A 16,568-nucleotide genomic window follows, 5' to 3' on the forward strand; every position below is an offset into this window, starting at 1 on the left:
CCGCCGCCGCGGGGGGGGCGCGGGGGGGCCCGGGGGCGGCGCTGGGGGGGCCCCGAGCGCGAGGGTGCGGGAAGGGACCCCCCGGGGGTCCCCTCGTTCTGGGGGGGCAGGGCTGAGTCACCCCCTCGAGGTGCCCCCGACCCTGGGGTGCAGCTCCGAGTCCTCCCCCCGGGGGTCCCCCCGCCCTGGGGGGGCAGGGATGGGTGGCCCCCCCCACCCCGGGTGTCCCAAACACTGGGGGTGCGGGGATGGCACCCCCGGGGATCCCCCCGTTCTGGGGCTGCAGGGCCAGGTGCCCCCCCCGGTGCCCCCAATAGGGGGGTGCAGAGCTGGGCGCCTCCACCCCGAGGTGCCCCCGAAACTGGGGGCGTAGGATGGGCCCTCCCGGGTGTCCCCAGTCCTGGGGGGCGGCTCCGAGGCCCCCCCGTGCTCCACTTTGGGGGTGCAGGGCCGGGTGCCCCCCCGCCCCCGAGGTGCCCCCAAAGCTGGGGGTGCGGGGCTCGGTGCCCCCCGCGAGGTGCCCCCAAACCTGGGGGTGCCAGCCGGGCCTCCAGGGTGCCCCCCTGGTTCTGGGGGTGCAGGGCCAGGTCCCCCTCCACCCCCCCCCCCCTCCGCCCCCCAAAATCCAGCTTTGGGTGCTCCCCCCCACGCGCCGGCCACGTGACCGCCCCGCCCCCTCCCTGTGTTTACATCAACCCGCCAATCAGCGCCGCTCTGACATCGCTCCCGAGCGTCTGCGCGCGCGGCTTGTGTCGTCTCTCCCCATTGGTCGTCGCGACCGCCAATCACCGCCCGCGGCGCGGGGGCGGGGCCCCGTGGTTATTTACATCGCGTCTGGCCCCTCCCCCGCCGCCCGGCCCCGCCCCCGCGCCCTGCCCGTCTGACCCACGTGGGGGACGCGTGCGAGCGGCCAATCAGAGCCGCCGGGGTCAGCCAATCCGGAGCACGGCTCGGCGGGCGGGGCTGAGGGCGCGATTGACAGCGCAGTAAACCAATAGCGACGCGCTCCATCCCCCTCCCGCCCAACCCGGGCGCGGGGGGGCGGGGCCTGGCGGCGGGGCAGGCCAATGGGGGCGGGGGGCGTGTCCCCGGCGGGAGGGGCGGGGCCTGGCGGCGGCGGCGGCGGAGAGCGCGGAGCGGGACCGGCCGGGCCGAGGTAACGGGGGGGACACGGGGGGACACGGGGGGACACGGACACAGGGACCGGGGGGACACAGGGGGGTGACACGGACACGGGGGCCAAGGGGGGACACGGGCCGAGGGACCGGGGGGCACACGGGGGGGACAGGGACAGAGGGACCAGGGTGACACGGGGGGGGGGACACGGGCCGAGGGACCGGGGTGACACGGCCCCAGTGACCGGGGGCTCTCCGGGGGGCGCAGGCCCGGCCCAGCTCAGCTGGATCCCGGGCGGGAGCGGAGCGCTCCCTGCCCCTCGTGCCCTCCCGGCCGCCCCTCGGGAGCAGCAGCCCGGGGCAGCCCCGGCGCTCCCAGAACATTCCTCCGGCTCCCAAAGCCCTCCCCGGGCTCCCCGAACATCCCCCCCCGCCCTCTGTACGGACCAGGCCAGGGGGCCGAGCCCCGTCCCCGGTGACCCCGGAGCGGGGACAGGACCTGTGGGGCGGGGGGACACCGGCTGCTCCCCCTGTCCCTGCTCCGACCCCTCCCGCGGCACGATCCCCCTTCCCAGGCCGGGATCCCCCTTCCCACGGGGCGGGCAGAGCTCCCACGCTCTCCAGGTGTTCTCGGCCCGGGGAGGGATCTGGGGGGACAGGGGGTGGCCGTCCCTGCCAGCCGGGATTTGGGGGCTCTGGGACACGTTCCGGGGGGCTCAGCCCGGCCCAGCTCTGCCCGGGGGGTGTTTTCCCTGCTGGCTCTCGGGTTCCAGCCCCACGTGCTGGGACAGCGTGGGAATTCCTGCAGGAGCCAGAGGGGAAACCTGTGTGGGGTGGGACAGACATGGCTCCGTCCCTTTGGGAGCAACTGCTCGGGATCCACATCCCCGTGGGATCCATGTCCCTCTGGATCCACATCCTCCTGGGGTCCACGTCCTTCTGGATCCACATCCCTCTGGATCCACATCCCTCTGGGATCCACGTCCCTCTGGATCCACATCCCCCTGGGATCCATGTCCCTCTGGATCCATGTCCCCCTGGGATCCACATCCCTCTGGATCCACATCCCTCTGGGATCCACGTCCCTCTGGATCCACGTCCCTCTGGATCCACATCCCTCTGGATCCACATCCCCCTGGGATCCACGTCCCTCTGGATCCACGTCCCCCTGGGATCCATGTCCCTCTGGATCGACGTCCCCCTGGAATCCACATCCCTCTGGGATCCACATCCCTCTGGATCCATGTCCCCCTGGGATCCACATCCCTCTGGATCCACATCCCTCTGGGATCCACGTCCCTCTGGATCCACATCCCTCTGGATCCACATCCCTCTGGGATCCACGTCCCTCTGGATCCACATCCCTCTGGATCCATGTCCCCCTGGGATCCATGTCCCTCTGGATCCACGTCCCCCTGGGATCCACGTCCCTCTGGATCCACATCCCTCTGGGATCCACATCCCTCTGGATCCATGTCCCCCTGGGATCCACATCCCTCTGGATCCATGTCCCTCTGGGATCCATGTCCCTCTGGATCCACATCCCTCTGGGATCCCGGGCTGTGGGAGCTGCAGGGAAGGCTGAGGGAACCTCAGGGCTGTGTTTGGGGCTCAGCAACTCCAGATAAAATTGTGTGTTGGAACATTGTCCTGAAACCCCCCAGTGCTGCTCCTGTGCGAGGGATCCGGCGGGTTTTCCCTCGGGATTGAGGGAATGGCACTTTTCCAGGCTGGGAAAGGGAGAGCCAGGGGTGGGTGTGTGAGATCCACAAGTGTCCCTGCAGGACTGGGACAGGGACAAAGCCCAGCCCAGGGCAGGGGGACAGTGCAGGGTCAGAGAGAGGGAGCTGTGGAAATTCCAGGTGTTCCACAGAATCATGGAATAGTTTGGGTGGGAAGGGGATTTATATCCCATCAAGTCCCATGCCCTGCCATGGGCAGGGACACCTTCTACTATTCCAGGTTTCTCCAACCTGGTCGTGGACACTTCCAGGGATCCAGGGGCAGCCACAGCTTCCCTGGGAAATTAATTCCAGTCCCTCACCACCATCAAGGGAAAGAATTCCTTGCCAATATCCCGTTTAAATCTCCCCTCTTCCATTTAGAAGCCATTCCCTGTGTCCTGTCCCTCCCTCCCTTGTCCCCAGTCCCTCTCCAGCTCTCCTGGAGCCCCTTCAGGCCCTGCCAGGGGCTCTCAGCTCTCCCTGGAGCCTTCTCTTCTCCAGGGGAACCCCCCCAGCTCTCCCAGCCTGGCTCCAGAGCAGAGGGGCTCCAGCCCTGGCAGCAGCTCCGGGGCCTCCTCTGGACTCTCTGCAGCAGCTCCAGAGCTCAGGGAGGTTTCACCATCCCGAAATTTGTCCCCAGTATCCCCTCCAACCCTCCTCTCTGCCGGTGTAGAGCCCCTTGTCCTGTCCCTCCCTGCCCTGGAGCTGGGGAAGGAGCAGCTGGGGGAGGAGCAGGATTGTTCCTGTCCGTGCAGCAGCTGTTTGTTTTCCCTTGGGATGATGATCCCAGACCCTCGGGACTCATCCCGGGTCACCCATTCCCGCCGGGAAACGGGGCTGTCATCGCTCCTCCAGTGATAATTCCAAACAGGACGGGGCTGTCATCATTCCCTGCAGGATGGGGCTGTCATCATTCCCTGCAGGATGGGGCTGTCAGCACCCAGATCCCGGAGCTGACGGGTGGCTCCAGCCGGTGCCCTGTCCTGGCCTCTCCCATGGGCACAGGGCCCATTCCCATGGGATTTGGGGTCGGTGACCCCCTGGCACAGCCACGGCTGAGCTGCCAAACCCGGGGGCAGATCAGGGAACCGTGGAATTGTTCAGGTGGGAAAGGAGCTCCGACAGCATCAGATCCACCCAGGGACCTCTCTGTGCTTGGCTTCCCGTCCCTTCTCCCAGGGAATGCAGGTGTCCAGCCCTGGGAATGTGTGTCCAGCCCCGGGAATGTGTGTCCAGCCCTGGGAATGTGTGTCCAGCCCTGGGAATGTGTGTCCAGCCCTGGGAATGTGTGTCCAGTCCCAGGAAGGTGTGTCCCCGTGTCCCAGCGGGGCCTCCAGCACAAACAGAGATAAAGCTGCTCCCATGGATCCAGAGGCCTGGCACAGGGATCACTGGGATTGCACCACTGGCACAGGGATCACTGGGATTGCACCACTGGCACAGGGATCACTGGGATTGCACCACTGGCACAGGGACCACTGTGCAGCCCTGGAATTCCACTGCTGGCTGTTGCTGTCTCCCTGCCTGCAGCCAGGCAGGGAATGCTGTCCCTGCCCTGGGGGAAGGGCAGCTCCTGGCCCCAGTCCCTTAGAAAAGTCCAGCTCTCTCCTAGAGAGGGGCTTTTCCAAGGGTCTGGAGTGCCAGGACCAGGGGGAACAGCTTCCCACTGGCAGAGGACAGGGTTAGATGGGATATTGGGAAGAAAGTCCTCTAGTTAACCCTTTCTGTGCCAAGGAGCTGCTGGAGAGAGTCCAGAGGAGGCCCCGGAGCTGCTGCCAGGGCTGGAGCCCCTCTGCTCTGGAGCCAGGCTGGGAGAGCTGGGGGGGTTCCCCTGGAGAAGAGAAGGCTCCAGGGAGAGCTGAGAGCTCCTTCCAGGGCCTAAAGGGGCTCCAGGAGAGCTGGAGAGGGACTGGGACAAGGGAGGGAGGGACAGGACACAGGGAATGGCTTCCCACTGGAAAAGGGGAGATTTAAATGGGATTTGGGAAGGAATTGCTGGCTGTGAGGGTGGGCAGGCCCTGGCCCAGGTTTCCCGGAGAAGCTGTGGATCCTGGAGGGCTGCAGGATCCATGAGCTGTCGGGAGCAGGACGTGGCTGATCCTGGCAGCAGCTCGAGGAGGAGCTGTTTGGGCTGAATTTGGAATGAGGCTCCCGAGCATTCCTTGGCCTGGGCTCAGGAGCAGCGCCGGGTGTTCCGGGGAGGCTCCTCGCGCGGAGCCGGAGCGGGGCCGGGGCTGTTGTGGTGGCTGTGGATTAAAACAGGGCGGGAGGAGATTATCCCCCCCCCGGCCGGGAGGGAAATAGGCCTCGGTTCCTCGGCAACTGGGAGAGCTGGGAATGGAGACTCCACATCTGCGGGCAGGGCCCGGCACCCCCCGGGAGCCCGGCCAGGGAACTCCGGGAGCATCCGGAGGATCCCAGGACACTCAGCCTTCCCTGCTTGGGGGCCAGAGCCGGCGGGGGCAGGGGGTCACTCCCCAGCTCAGCTCCGGAGCAGGGAATAAAAACTCGGGAATAAACCCGTGGAATGGGAAGGAGAAGCCTGGAGGGGGAACATTGTACTTGGAGGAGTCAGGGGGCGGTGGTGGAGTGTGGGCCGGGGCTGTGGCCTGAGGGAAGAGCCGGGCCCGGGGAGGCTGTTCCAGGAGGGATCCGGCTGGGAGCAGGGAATGTCCCAGGGCCGGGAGCAGGGAATGTCCCAGGGCCGTGTGGGGCAGCTGGGAGCGCTCCCAGCCGGTGGAAAAATCCACAGGGCCGGGAGATAAAGCGGGATGAGAGGTGCAGTTTGGGCCTCTGGAGCGCAGAGACTTTATCTGGGAAGGGAGATTGGAGGCAGGTGATCGGGATCCCATGGCGTGGGAGAGACAGGGAGTCAGGGAAGGAGCGCTGGGAGAGTGGCTGGACCAGCCAGACCTGTGGAGCAGAGCTGGAATGGGAGAATCCATCCCTTGGGAGAGGAGGCTGACGAGGTGCTTTTCCCTAATTGCTGCTTCGGGGCAGTTCAGGGGTGGCCCGAGAAAGGGGTTCCCTTTGTGACTCTCTCGGGGTTGGAATCCAGGTGCTGTGGATCCCGCAGTGCAGGAGCTCAGAGGGGCAGCCCCAGCTCTGCCCTCCCTCGCTCCGGAGCCCTCGGAGGGCAGTCGGGAAGGGGGAGCCATGGAAAACTCGGAGAAGGGCCCAGCGCGGGCTTTTCCCCAGGTCTGGGTCTCCCGGGTGGGTTTTCCTGCTGAACCACGAGCCTGTCTGCAGACACAATGATTCCCAAAGCTATTTATAGCTCTGGGAGCCCTGGCCCGCCGGGCTCTCTGGCAAAACCCGGGAATGCTGCCTCGGGATCGCGGCCTCGGCTTGGGAGGGAGAGCGGGACCATCTGTGCTGCCCTGAGCCAGGACACAGCTGGGGCTTCTCCTGTGCTCCCTTCTCCTGTGTTCCCTTCTCCTGTATTCCCTTCTCCTATGTTCCCTTCTCCTGTATTCCCTTCTCCCGTATTCCCTGCACCTTTATTCCCTTCTCCTGTATTCCCTGCACCTTTATTCCCTTCTCCTGTGTTCCCTTCTCCTGTATTCCCTTCTCCTATGTTCCCTTCTCCTGTATTCCCTTCTCCTGTATTCCCTTCCCCTGTATTCCCTTCCCCTGTGTTCCCTTCTCCTGTATTCCCTTCTCCTGTGTTCCCTTCTCCTGTGTTCCCTTCTCCTATGTTCCCTTCTCCTGTATTCCCTTCCCCTGTGTTCCCTTCTCCTGTATTCCCTTCTCCTGTGTTCCTTCTCCCCCCTGCCAGAGGGCAGGGTTAGGTGGGTTATTGGGCAGGAATTCCTGGCTGGGAGGGTGGGGAGGCCCTGGCACAGGTTTTCCCAGAGAAGCTGTGGCTGCCCCTGGATCCCTGGAAGTGTCCAAGGCCAGGTTGGAGCAACCTGGGCTCGTGGAAGGTGTCCCTGCCCATGGACAGGGGGTGGCTCTGGATGGGATTTCAGGTCTTTTCCAACCCAAACCATTCCATGGTTCCTTGACCCCAGGCCTGGGTGCTGCTCTCAGGGATCCTTCCCCACCTCCCACGCAGTGGGATCACCAAGTCCCTGCCCTTCCTGCACCCAGTGTCGGTGCCGTGGGCTCTGGGATGCTGGAATTGCTTTGGGATCTTCCCACGTGGTTGGTTTCCCCCCAGATCTCTCGGTCACTGTTCCCAGGAGCCGGGATGGCCAGGAAGCCCCAGCTGGGATCAGATGCCATGAAATCCATCCCTGGGAACCATCTGGCCCTAAAGCACCACCCAGAGCTGCCCCAGATCTCTGTTCCCAGCCCGTGGTGTCCAGTCCCTTTTCCACAGGCAGCCAGCGCAGTGTGGGATTGCTGGGAAAGGGCCCTCCCAGGGCGCTCCCTCCCTCTGGGCAGAGATCCTTGGGATTTTCCGTGCTCTGGAGCAGCCCCAGGTGCTCTGTGTGCTCTGGATGTGCTTCCTGAGCTCCAACAGTCCCGCTCTTTTTTTTTTGGATCTATTTAATTTTCCATAGGAAAACAGAAACAAATCCAAGAAACCTTCGTTATGAAAGAGCCAGGTTTTGGATTTATTTGCTTTTTGGTGGAGTCACATATCCCAGTTCCCGGAGCTCTGGGAGCCCTTGGAGCATCCCCAGCCTGGCAGGTCCAGCTCCGGTGACTCACAGAGGGAACACACAGCCCAGAACGGACACTGAGCCTGGAAAACACTCCCTGGGAAGGTGCTTTTCCAGGCAGGAATGCTCTGCGTGGCCAGGGCTGCTCTGGCTGAGAGGGGAAAAGCAAGACTTTGCATCCTGGAGACCCGGCTGGGAAAAATGGGGATAAACCACACTTTGGTTGGATTTGATTCCGTGTTTGGGTCCGTTGGCACATCCCACCCCTCCCTCCTGTGCTGCCACCAGACTGCCCAGCCCGGAAAATCTGGGGGCCAGTTTGCTTGTTTAGTGAGTGTTTTCCCCCCGGATATTCCCGGGGGATGCCCAGGGATCCCCCAGGATCAGGGCCTCTCCTTCCCTCTGCTTCTCCCGGCACAACTCTGGGATATCGCTCTGCCCAGGGGTCCCCTGGAGATGGCACCCCCAGGTATCCATGCTGGCATCTCCCAGCATCCTCGTTCCCATTTGGAAAGCTCTGGCTCCAGCAGGTGGGGGTGGCTTGGGAAGCTTTGGGGTGGCTCAAATCCGAGAGGTGGGAATAGTGTGGTAGGGACTGGGTCTGATATCCACAGGGAAGCAGCTTCCAGGAGGGATCTGGGGTGCTCTGGGTCTGCTGGGAATGGGGCTTTGGACCCCTTTGCTGCTCCCTGTCCACCTGGAAAAGCCTCAGGAACTGGGATGAGCTTCCTGGTGCTGCCATATAAACCTGGGAGGGGAATGAGACGGGAGAGTCCTTCCCTGTCCCTGCTCCCAAAGCAGGGATGGAGGGATGGGTGGGGGGTTGTGGTGGATGTAAAACAACTGGGATGGATGGATGGATGGATGGATGGAGGGAGGGATGGATGGATGGATGGGGGGATGGATGGATGGATGGGAGGATGGATGGATGGATGGGAGGATGGATGGATGGATGGATGGATGGATGGATGGATGGATGGATGGAGGGATGGATGGATAGCTGGATGGAGGGATGGATGGATGGAGGGATGGAGGGATGGAGGGATGGATAGCTGGAGGGATGGATGGATGGGATGTGGGGAGCCGGTGCCTTCCCAGACCTTGTTCCCAGCATCTCCAGGAGCTCCTGGTGGGATCAGCCCTTGGTCTAAGCCCAGACAAATACATTCAAACTGTCCCTGGTGGCTCAAAATCCCAAAAAATAAATGCTGAAAAAAAATAAATCCCCCCAAAATGCCACTGCCAGGGGGGTGTGGTGCTGCTGCCAGGGAGAGAGGAGGAGCTGGGAACTGCACCATGCAGCCTGGAAGCAGCGGGATCTGAAATTCCTGAAGTTATGGAATCATGAAGGTTGGCAAAGACCTCCAGGATCATCCAGCCCAAGCACTCCTGTGCTGGAAGGCGGTGGCAGCGTCCCTGTGGGAGCTGAGGTGGATCTGGGGACACGGGTCCTCAGCAGCTCCCTCATCCCCACATTTCCCCCCCCAGAGTCCGTAAGGATGAATGGCTCCGAGCTCGCCAGCACCACGGCATCCAGTCCCAAATCCAAGGAGGATCCGGTGGTGAACGGGCACGATGAGAAGGAGAACAACCCCTTTGCTGAGTACATGTGGATGGAGAACGAGGAGGACTTCAACAGGCAGGTGAGATTCCCAGCTCCAGGGAAACACAGGGATGGGGGGCTGGAGGACTTCAACAGGCAGGTGAGATTCCCAGCTCCAGGGAAACACAGGGATGGGGGGATGGAGGACGAGGAGGACTTCAACAGGCAGGTGAGACACGGGGGAGTTCCCAGCTCTGTGTATCCACAGGGAAAATGGAGTGTGTGTCCTTTGGTGGCCCTGTGGCAGTCCCAGCCCTGCACGGGAAGGGTGGCTCAGGGAAGAGTCATCCTGTTTGTGTTGGACCTGCCTGGAAGGACGTGGGATGGATGGAGCTGGAAAGGAGCCCTCACGCTGCCTTTGATCCCCTTGGTGACATCACTGCTCCCAAGCTTTTGGGATCCAGGCCTTCCCTGTCCACATGCTCAGCTGGAGGCACAGGACCAGCATCCTGCTGAGCCCTTGGAATTGGAATGTTCCCATCCTGGTTATTCCAGCAGGGAGATCCTGCAGCCTCGGTTTGGGGAGAAATCTCTTGTTTCAGTGGAATCATCCTGGATGCACTTGGAGCAGCCGGAGCTGGAGCCTCGGGATGTTGTGTCCATAAGGGACAACGAAGCTCCCGAGAGCTCCTGGAAGACTCAAACAGCTCTTGGTTGTGGAGTAAGGACCTGGGAGCAGCTCCACAGTGTCCTCCTCGTCCGAATCCGAATCCCAGGGCAGCCCAAGGCAGTGGGAAGGGCTCTCTGGAGGCTCCTGGGATTCTCCTGCCACCATCCCAGCAGCTGGAGAGAACTTGGACTGGGAGAGGAGGGAGCTTGTCCCTCCAGCTGAACTCCTGGACACTTGTCCCCTCCCTGGAATGTCCCTGTGACCGTGGCCCGGCACCGATTCCCACCCCTGGGGTGTCCAGGAAGGATCCTCTGGAGCTGTGGGCAGGCTGGGCAGAGGGAATTCCCACCCCCTGCTCTCCAGAGGAAGATTCCATCAGCATTCCTGGTGTCCTCAGAGAAACTCTCTCTGCCAGTGGCCACCCTCACATTCCAGTGCTTTGGGGCTGCTCTGGGATTGGGATCTGGGGCTGGATCTCCCTCTGCATCCCTTGCTCTCCCCTCTCCCTGAACTCCCCGGAGCCACGTGGCTTCCCTGCCTCCTCCACAGGGCTTTGGGCCGTGCAGGCCCCAGGCAGGGCACAGGCAGCAGCTCCAGGTGCTCCCCCAGCCTGGCACGTTCCTCCCGGACTTGTGCCACCGACATTCCTTTCCCAGGGAACCGCATCCCGAGGGCAAACAGGGAGTGGTGGGAGCAGGAACTGCTGACAGCAGGGAGCTGGAGCAGGCAGAGGTGTCAGAGGCAGGTGGGACGTGGAGCACAGGGAATATCCACCTGGATTGCAGGGCTGGGAGAGGCACCGAGCCCTGGGCTCGCTGTGTCCGTGCCCCGTGGAAGGGCAGATCCCGGGACAGTCGCTGTCCTTGTCTCCTGTGGGATGAGCCAGCACTGCTGGGCCCTTCATTGTCCAATGTCCTCATGTCACCTGCTCCTGCCAGTGAGGAGTTTCAGGAATTCCTTGCCAATATTCCATCTAAATCTCCACTTTTCCAAGGGGAAACCACCCCCTTCTTGTCCTGTCCCTCCCTCCCTTGTCCCCAGTCCCTCTCCAGCTCTCCTGGAGCCCCTTCAGGCCCTGCCAGGGGCTCTCAGCTCTCCCTGGAGCCTTCTCTTCTCCAGGGGAACCCCCCCAGCTCTCCCAGCCTGGCTCCAGAGCAGAGGGGCTCCAGCCCTGGCAGCAGCTCCAGGGCCTCCTCTGGACTCTCTCCAGCAGCTCCACGTCCTTGTGCTGTTGTTCCCAGGGCTGGAGCAGCTCTGCAGGGGGGTCTCAGCTGAGACAGGGGCAGAGGGGCAGAATCCCCCCCTGCCCTGCTGCCCTGTGACATGGAAGGGTTTGAGCTTTCCAGAGCATTTTGTGGATCGTGGATTCACTCAGCCCTCTTGGACTCAATGGGAATCCAGAGAAAACCAGCCTGGGAGATGGGATTGGCTGGTCAGTGTGACCCACTGATGGTTCAGGAAGGACGGACCCCAGCCCCATCCTGCCCCTCTCCTGCCTCCCTCTGCTCCCACGCCCCTGCCTGAGCAGCTCCAGGAGCTCCAGGGGCTTTCCTGATCCTCAGGAGGAGGTTTCCTGCAGTGTCATCCCTGGAGCTCTCGTGGGAGCCAAGTGCCACCTTCTGTCACCACCTGCAGGTGTGACAAACCTGCAGGGAGCAGGAAAGGCTGGGAGAGCTCTGGGATTGCTCCAGAGCAGAGAGGATCCGCCCAGCAATCCAGCTGGGATGGCTTCAGCCAGTTTGGAGCAAGGAAAGGGAGAAATCCTGGAGCAAAGGAGGCTCAGGGGGGACCTTCTGGCTCTGCAACCCCCTGACAGGAGGGGGGAGCCGGGGGGGGTCGGGCTCTGCTCGAAGGGAACAAGGGACAGGAGGAGAAGGAATGGCCTCAGGCTGTGCCAGGGGAGGCTCAGGTTGGACATCGGGAAAATTCCTCCTGGAAAGGGCTGTGCAGCCCTGGCACAGCTGCCCAGGGAGGGGGGATGTGGCACTCGGGGCCACGGCCGGGGGTGTCCCTGCAGTGCTGGGGGAGCTCCATGGTCTCTGAGGGCTTTTCCATGCTGAGTGATTCCATGATCCCGTGAGCTGTGCCAGAGCCTGGCAGACACTGCAGACCCTCCCCAGGTGCTGGAAAACCCCGGGATGTCCTTTCCTTTTCCCCGGGATGTCCTTTCCTTTTCCCCGGGATGTCCTTTCCTTTTCCCCGGGATGTCCTTTCCTTTCCCCCCGGAACTAACGAATCTCTCCGGGCAGGTGGAGGAGGAGCTGCAGGAGCAGGAATTCCTGGACCGCTGCTTCCAGGAGATGCTGGAGGAGGAGGACCAGGACTGGTTCATCCCGTCCCGGGACCTGCCCCAGGGCGTGGGGCAGCTGCAGCAGCAGCTCCACGGGCTCTCGGTGGGGGACGGCCACGGCTCCGAGGACATTCTGGTGAGGGGCTGTGCCCCTGGATCCCTGGACACTGGGTTGGCACAGTGGGAAGTGTCCCTGCCCCTGGCAGGGCTGGCACTGGGTGGGCTCTGAGGTCCCTTCCAGCCCCAAACCATTCCGTGGTTCCGTGAAGTCGCTCCCCGGGAGCCCCGGGATGGGGCTGCTGCTTTCCCACGTGGCACAGCACGAACAGGGAGACTGGATCCACGGATTGGCCTGTGTTCCCCCAAAACCTGTGTGTTCCCCCAAAACCCGTGTGTTCCCCCAAAACCCGTGTGTTCCCCCAAAACCCAGCCTGGGAGCAGAGACCGTGGAGCTGGGTGATGGTCCCGCTCATCCCGGGCCTGTGGGGCCACGAGGGACCCTCGGGGTGTGGGGCTTTGGGGTGCAGGTCCATCCTTGGGGTGCAGGGGTTTGAGGTGCAGGGGTTTGGGGTGCAGGTCCATCCCTGGGGTGCAGGGATTTGGGGTGCAGGTCCATCCTTGGGGTGCAGGGGTTTGGGGTGCAGGTCCATCCATGGGGTGCAGGTCCATCCTTGGGGTGCAGGGATTTGGGGTACAGATCCATCCTTGGAGTGCAGGGATTTGGGGTGCAGGGGTTTGGAGTGCAGGGGTTTGGGGTGCAGGTCTGTCCTTGGAGTGCAGGGATTTGGGGTGCAGGGGCTTGGGGTGCAGGTCCATCCTTGGAGTACAGGGATTTGGGGTGCAGGTCCATTCTAAGGGTGCAGGGGTTTGGGGTGCAGGGATTTGGGGTACAGGTCCATCCTTGGAGTACAGGGATTTGGGGTGCAGGGGTTTGGGGTGCAGGGGTTTGGGGTACAGGTCCATCCTTGGAGTACAGGGATTTGGGGTGCAGGGGTTTGGGGTGCAGGTCTGTCCTTGGAGTGCAGGGATTTGGGGTACAGGGGTTTGGGGTGCAGGTCCATCCTTGGAGTACAGGGATTTGGGGTGCAGGGATTTGGGGTGCAGGTCCATCCTTAGAGTGCAGGGGTTTGGGGTGCAGGGGTTTGGGGCGCAGGGATTTGGAGTGCAGGGGTTTGGGGTGCAGGGATTTGGGGTGCAGCTCCCTGGAATGCAGCTCCCTGGGGGATCCCGGCCTCGGGGCACTGATGGATCCTCGGGGCACTGATGGATCCTCGGGGCACTGATGGATCCCTGTTCCCTCTTCTCTTCCAGAGCAAAAGCAACTTGAATCCAGATGCCAAGGAGTTTGTGCCGGGTGTGAAGTACTGACAGGCCAGGCCTGGAGAGAGACTGAATCCCTGCTCCAGGGAATGCCAGGGGATAGAGGGGGGACAGCCCGGCTGGACTCGGCGCCGGGATCTGCTCCAGCTTCAAGTACCTGTTTTTTTCCTCCTTTATTTTTTTTTTTTTTAACACTTTGTATCGTCCCATCACCTTTTTTTGGCGGTTTTTTTGCTTCCTGGGACGTGTGGCCCTTTGGGCCTGTCCTGGATTCCAGCCTCCCCCTGCTCCAGAGGCCCATTCCTGCGTGTGCTTCAGCCCTGCTAGTGGGAAAATCACGGGGAAGTCCCGGGAAAATCGGGTGTGCTTGTTTCAGTAGGATTTTTAGGGCTCCCCTGCCAGCAGCCAGCCCGGGCTGGGAGCTGCACCCGCCTTCCCCGATTCCCTTCGAGCGGATTCCTTCACTCCAGGTGAAGTGCACCGAGCTGGGATCCCGAAATTCCTCCGGGCAGGAGCTGCCCTGGCTCCACGATGGAAGCTGAGCACTCATTCCCACATTCCCGTGCTGGCAGGGGGGTCCTTCCTGCTCCAGCAGTTCTGGGGGTGCTCAGGGGGGCCCAGACCCCTGGGAAGGGCAGCTCCTCCCAAACTCCCCCTTAGGGAATTCCCTCCCCAGCTCTTGAGCTCATCCAGCACTACAGGCCGGGGCTCTGAAGCCTCCTCCTAATTCCTCTGGGATATAAATCCGTTCTTGGCACAAGGTGAGGGGGGTGTGGAGCAGCTTCCCTGGGGGAGGAGCGGGATCCTCCTTTGGGATGAGCCTGAGCCCCGAGGAGCCCCCAGGAGGGATGTTTTTGGGAGGGGATGGGCAGAGCCTGGTGCTGGTCCCTTTTCCGAGGCTCTGGTGCTGCCTTAGGGCAGAGCCCCTGGAGCAGCTGTTGGAGCAGGATCCGTGTCTCCCTCAGCTGAGCTCCCGGGAACCTCCTTCCCCACCCATGGGAGCTGCAGCTCCCAAACCACGGCCCTGGGCACTTCCAGGGGTCTGAATCATGGGCTTCACGGGATCCTTTGGAGAGCTGGGGCTGGAAATCCCCTTCCAGGGCAAGTGGGAGCTCCTGGGGGTCAGGAATCCCTGTCCAGGGAATACAGGCGTGTCCCAGGGCCAGAAATCCCTATCCAGAGAAAGCAGGAGCTCCTTGGGGTAGGAAATCCCTATCCAGGAAAAGTGGGAGCTTCCCAGGTCAGAAATCCCTGAGAAAGCAGGAGGTTCCCAGGGTCAGAAAGGGTCAGAAATCCCTATCCATGAAAAGTACGAGCTCTTTGGGGTCAGCAGTCCCTGTCCAGGGAACACAGGAGCATCCCAGGGCAAGAAATGCTCATCCAGAAAAATCAGGAACTTCCTGGGGTTGGAAATCCATGAGAAAACAGGAGCTTCTCCAGGTCAGAGATCCATATCCAGGGAAAGTCAGAGCTTCCCAGCTCAGAAATCCATGAGAAAGCAGGAGCTGCTCGGGGCCAGAGATCCTTATCCAGAGAAACCAGGAACCTCCCAGGGTTGAAAATCCACGTCTGGGGAAAGCAGGAGCCTCCCAGGGTCAGAAATCCCGATCCAGGGGAAGTGGGAGCTCCTTGAGGCCAGAAATCCCTATCCATGGAAAACGGGAGCTTCTTGGGGTCAGAAATCCCTATGCGGAGAAACCAGGAGCTTTCTGGGGTTGGGAATTCCTATCCATAGAAAGTGGGAGCTCCTGGGGGTCAGAAATCCCCCGTCCAGAGAAAAAGGGAGCTCGTCACGGTTATAAATCCATGGAAAGCAGGAGCTCCCGATCCAGGACGATTAGCACCGTTCCCGCTGGATGAGCCGCTGCTCATCCGTGTAAATCCCCCTCCCGGGCGCGGTTCCTCCCCCATTCCCGGCCCTAAAGGAGCCGCTAATGGATCGGGACGGGGATCCTGCTGGCCATTAACTCGTGAGGCCGTCGGACCGTGAACAGGGCCGAGCCCACGGAATTCCCAGCTCCCGGTGCGCTCCGGAGCCTCCCAGTTCTCCCAGCTCCGGCTGCGGGGCTTGATCCCGGCGCTGAACCCCGGCGGAGCCGCGGCTGGAGCCGGCAGCCCTGGGCGAGCCCCATCCAAATATTCCAGGCTGGGGGGAGCTCTCCCCTTTCCCGGTGCCTCCAGCGGCCGGAGGCTCCCCCCGGCTGGGCAGGATGGGATCCGGGGCGCTGGGATGGGCAGCGGGAACCGGGATGGGCAGCGGGACACCGAGCGAACCCCTGGAGCGATCCCACACTCCCTCCTTCCCTTTTCCCGGTTTTCCTTTGATTTCCTACTTCCTTCCCCGCCCCCCCCCCCCCCCTCCACGTGCTGTAAATTTCGGACAAGGCGTTATCAAAAATAAACTTTTTTTGGAAGGGAGCGGGGCCAGAGTTTTCCCTGGAAAACCGGGGGAGGGGTCTCCATCCCACGGCAGCTCCAGCGGGGCCCCCGCAGGGCGGTTTGTCTGCCCCCCCCATCCCAGCGACCCCCGTCATTCCCACTTCGGGCGTTAGATGGCTCTGCTGCCGCTGCTTGGAGCCGTATCCCTGATTTCCTTTGGCTCTGCTGCCGCTGCTTGGAGCCGTATCCCTGATTTCCTTTGGCTCTGCGGCGCTGCTTGGAGCCGTATCCCTGATTTCCTTTGGCTCTGCGGCGCTGCTTGGAGCCCTGTCCCTGATTTCCTTCGGAAAATCTCCCGGTGGATTTCCCCCCCGCCCTCCCCTCCCTGCGCTGGCACCTTTTTGGGCAGTTTTGGGGTTGTGCTTTGGGCCGGGCACAGCTCCCTCTGCTGATCCCAGGCAAAAATAACCCGAAAGGGCTTTTCATCCTTATTTTTCCCTTTCAAAGCTCAGCCCCAAAGGCTGCGGGAGCAGGGGCAGGACCGGCCCCCGCAGCTCCGTGTCCATTCCCTGGTCACGGGTGTCACATCCCCTGTCCCCACCTCCCAGGTCCCCTCGGTGCTGGCAGGGCCCAGAGGTGTCATCCTTCCTCCTCTTCCTCTTCCCTCCCTTTCTGCTTGGATCCAGCTGCTCCCTGAGCCCCAGCCCCTCCCTGGCAGGCTCAGCACCCCATTCCCATCCCCATTCCCATCCCCATTCCCATCCCCATCCCCATTCCCATCCCCATTCCCATCCCCATCCCCATTCCCATCCCCATCCCCATTCCCATCCCCATCCCCATTCCCATCCCATGGCCACGCTGCAGCCCGGCCCCCTCGGGCACCAAAGGGGAAACGAAACAGGAACCTTCAGGGGTTT

The 16,568-nt window shown here is 62.4% G+C and overlaps 1 protein-coding gene across 1 annotated transcript; it reads left to right on the top strand.

Moving 5' to 3' along the window:
• The first annotated feature begins 1,093 nt into the window (after positions 1–1,093).
• On the top strand, positions 1,094–15,690 carry PAIP2B (poly(A) binding protein interacting protein 2B). The gene is made up of 4 exons (XM_032686461.1): positions 1,094–1,156; positions 8,938–9,092; positions 11,912–12,088; positions 13,264–15,690. Exons 2-4 carry the CDS (start codon positions 8,949–8,951, stop codon positions 13,318–13,320), a joined length of 378 nt encoding a protein of 125 aa, XP_032542352.1. The 5' UTR covers positions 1,094–1,156; positions 8,938–8,948; the 3' UTR covers positions 13,321–15,690.
• Positions 15,691–16,568: the final 878 nt, after the last annotated feature.

Source organism: Chiroxiphia lanceolata, chromosome 4, assembly GCF_009829145.1.
Source record: "Chiroxiphia lanceolata isolate bChiLan1 chromosome 4, bChiLan1.pri, whole genome shotgun sequence".
Taxonomy (NCBI): domain Eukaryota; kingdom Metazoa; phylum Chordata; class Aves; order Passeriformes; family Pipridae; genus Chiroxiphia; species Chiroxiphia lanceolata.

Excerpts from the sequence above, each read along its gene's own strand:
- PAIP2B (XM_032686461.1), top strand. The coding sequence starts at position 8,949 with ATGAATGGCTCCGAGCTCGCCAGCACCACGGCATCCAGTCCCAAATCC. Across the intron at positions 9,093-11,911 it reads AGGAGGACTTCAACAGGCAG|GTGGAGGAGGAGCTGCAGGA; the intron begins GTGAGATTCCCA and ends CTCTCCGGGCAG. Across the intron at positions 12,089-13,263 it reads ACGGCTCCGAGGACATTCTG|AGCAAAAGCAACTTGAATCC; the intron begins GTGAGGGGCTGT and ends CTTCTCTTCCAG.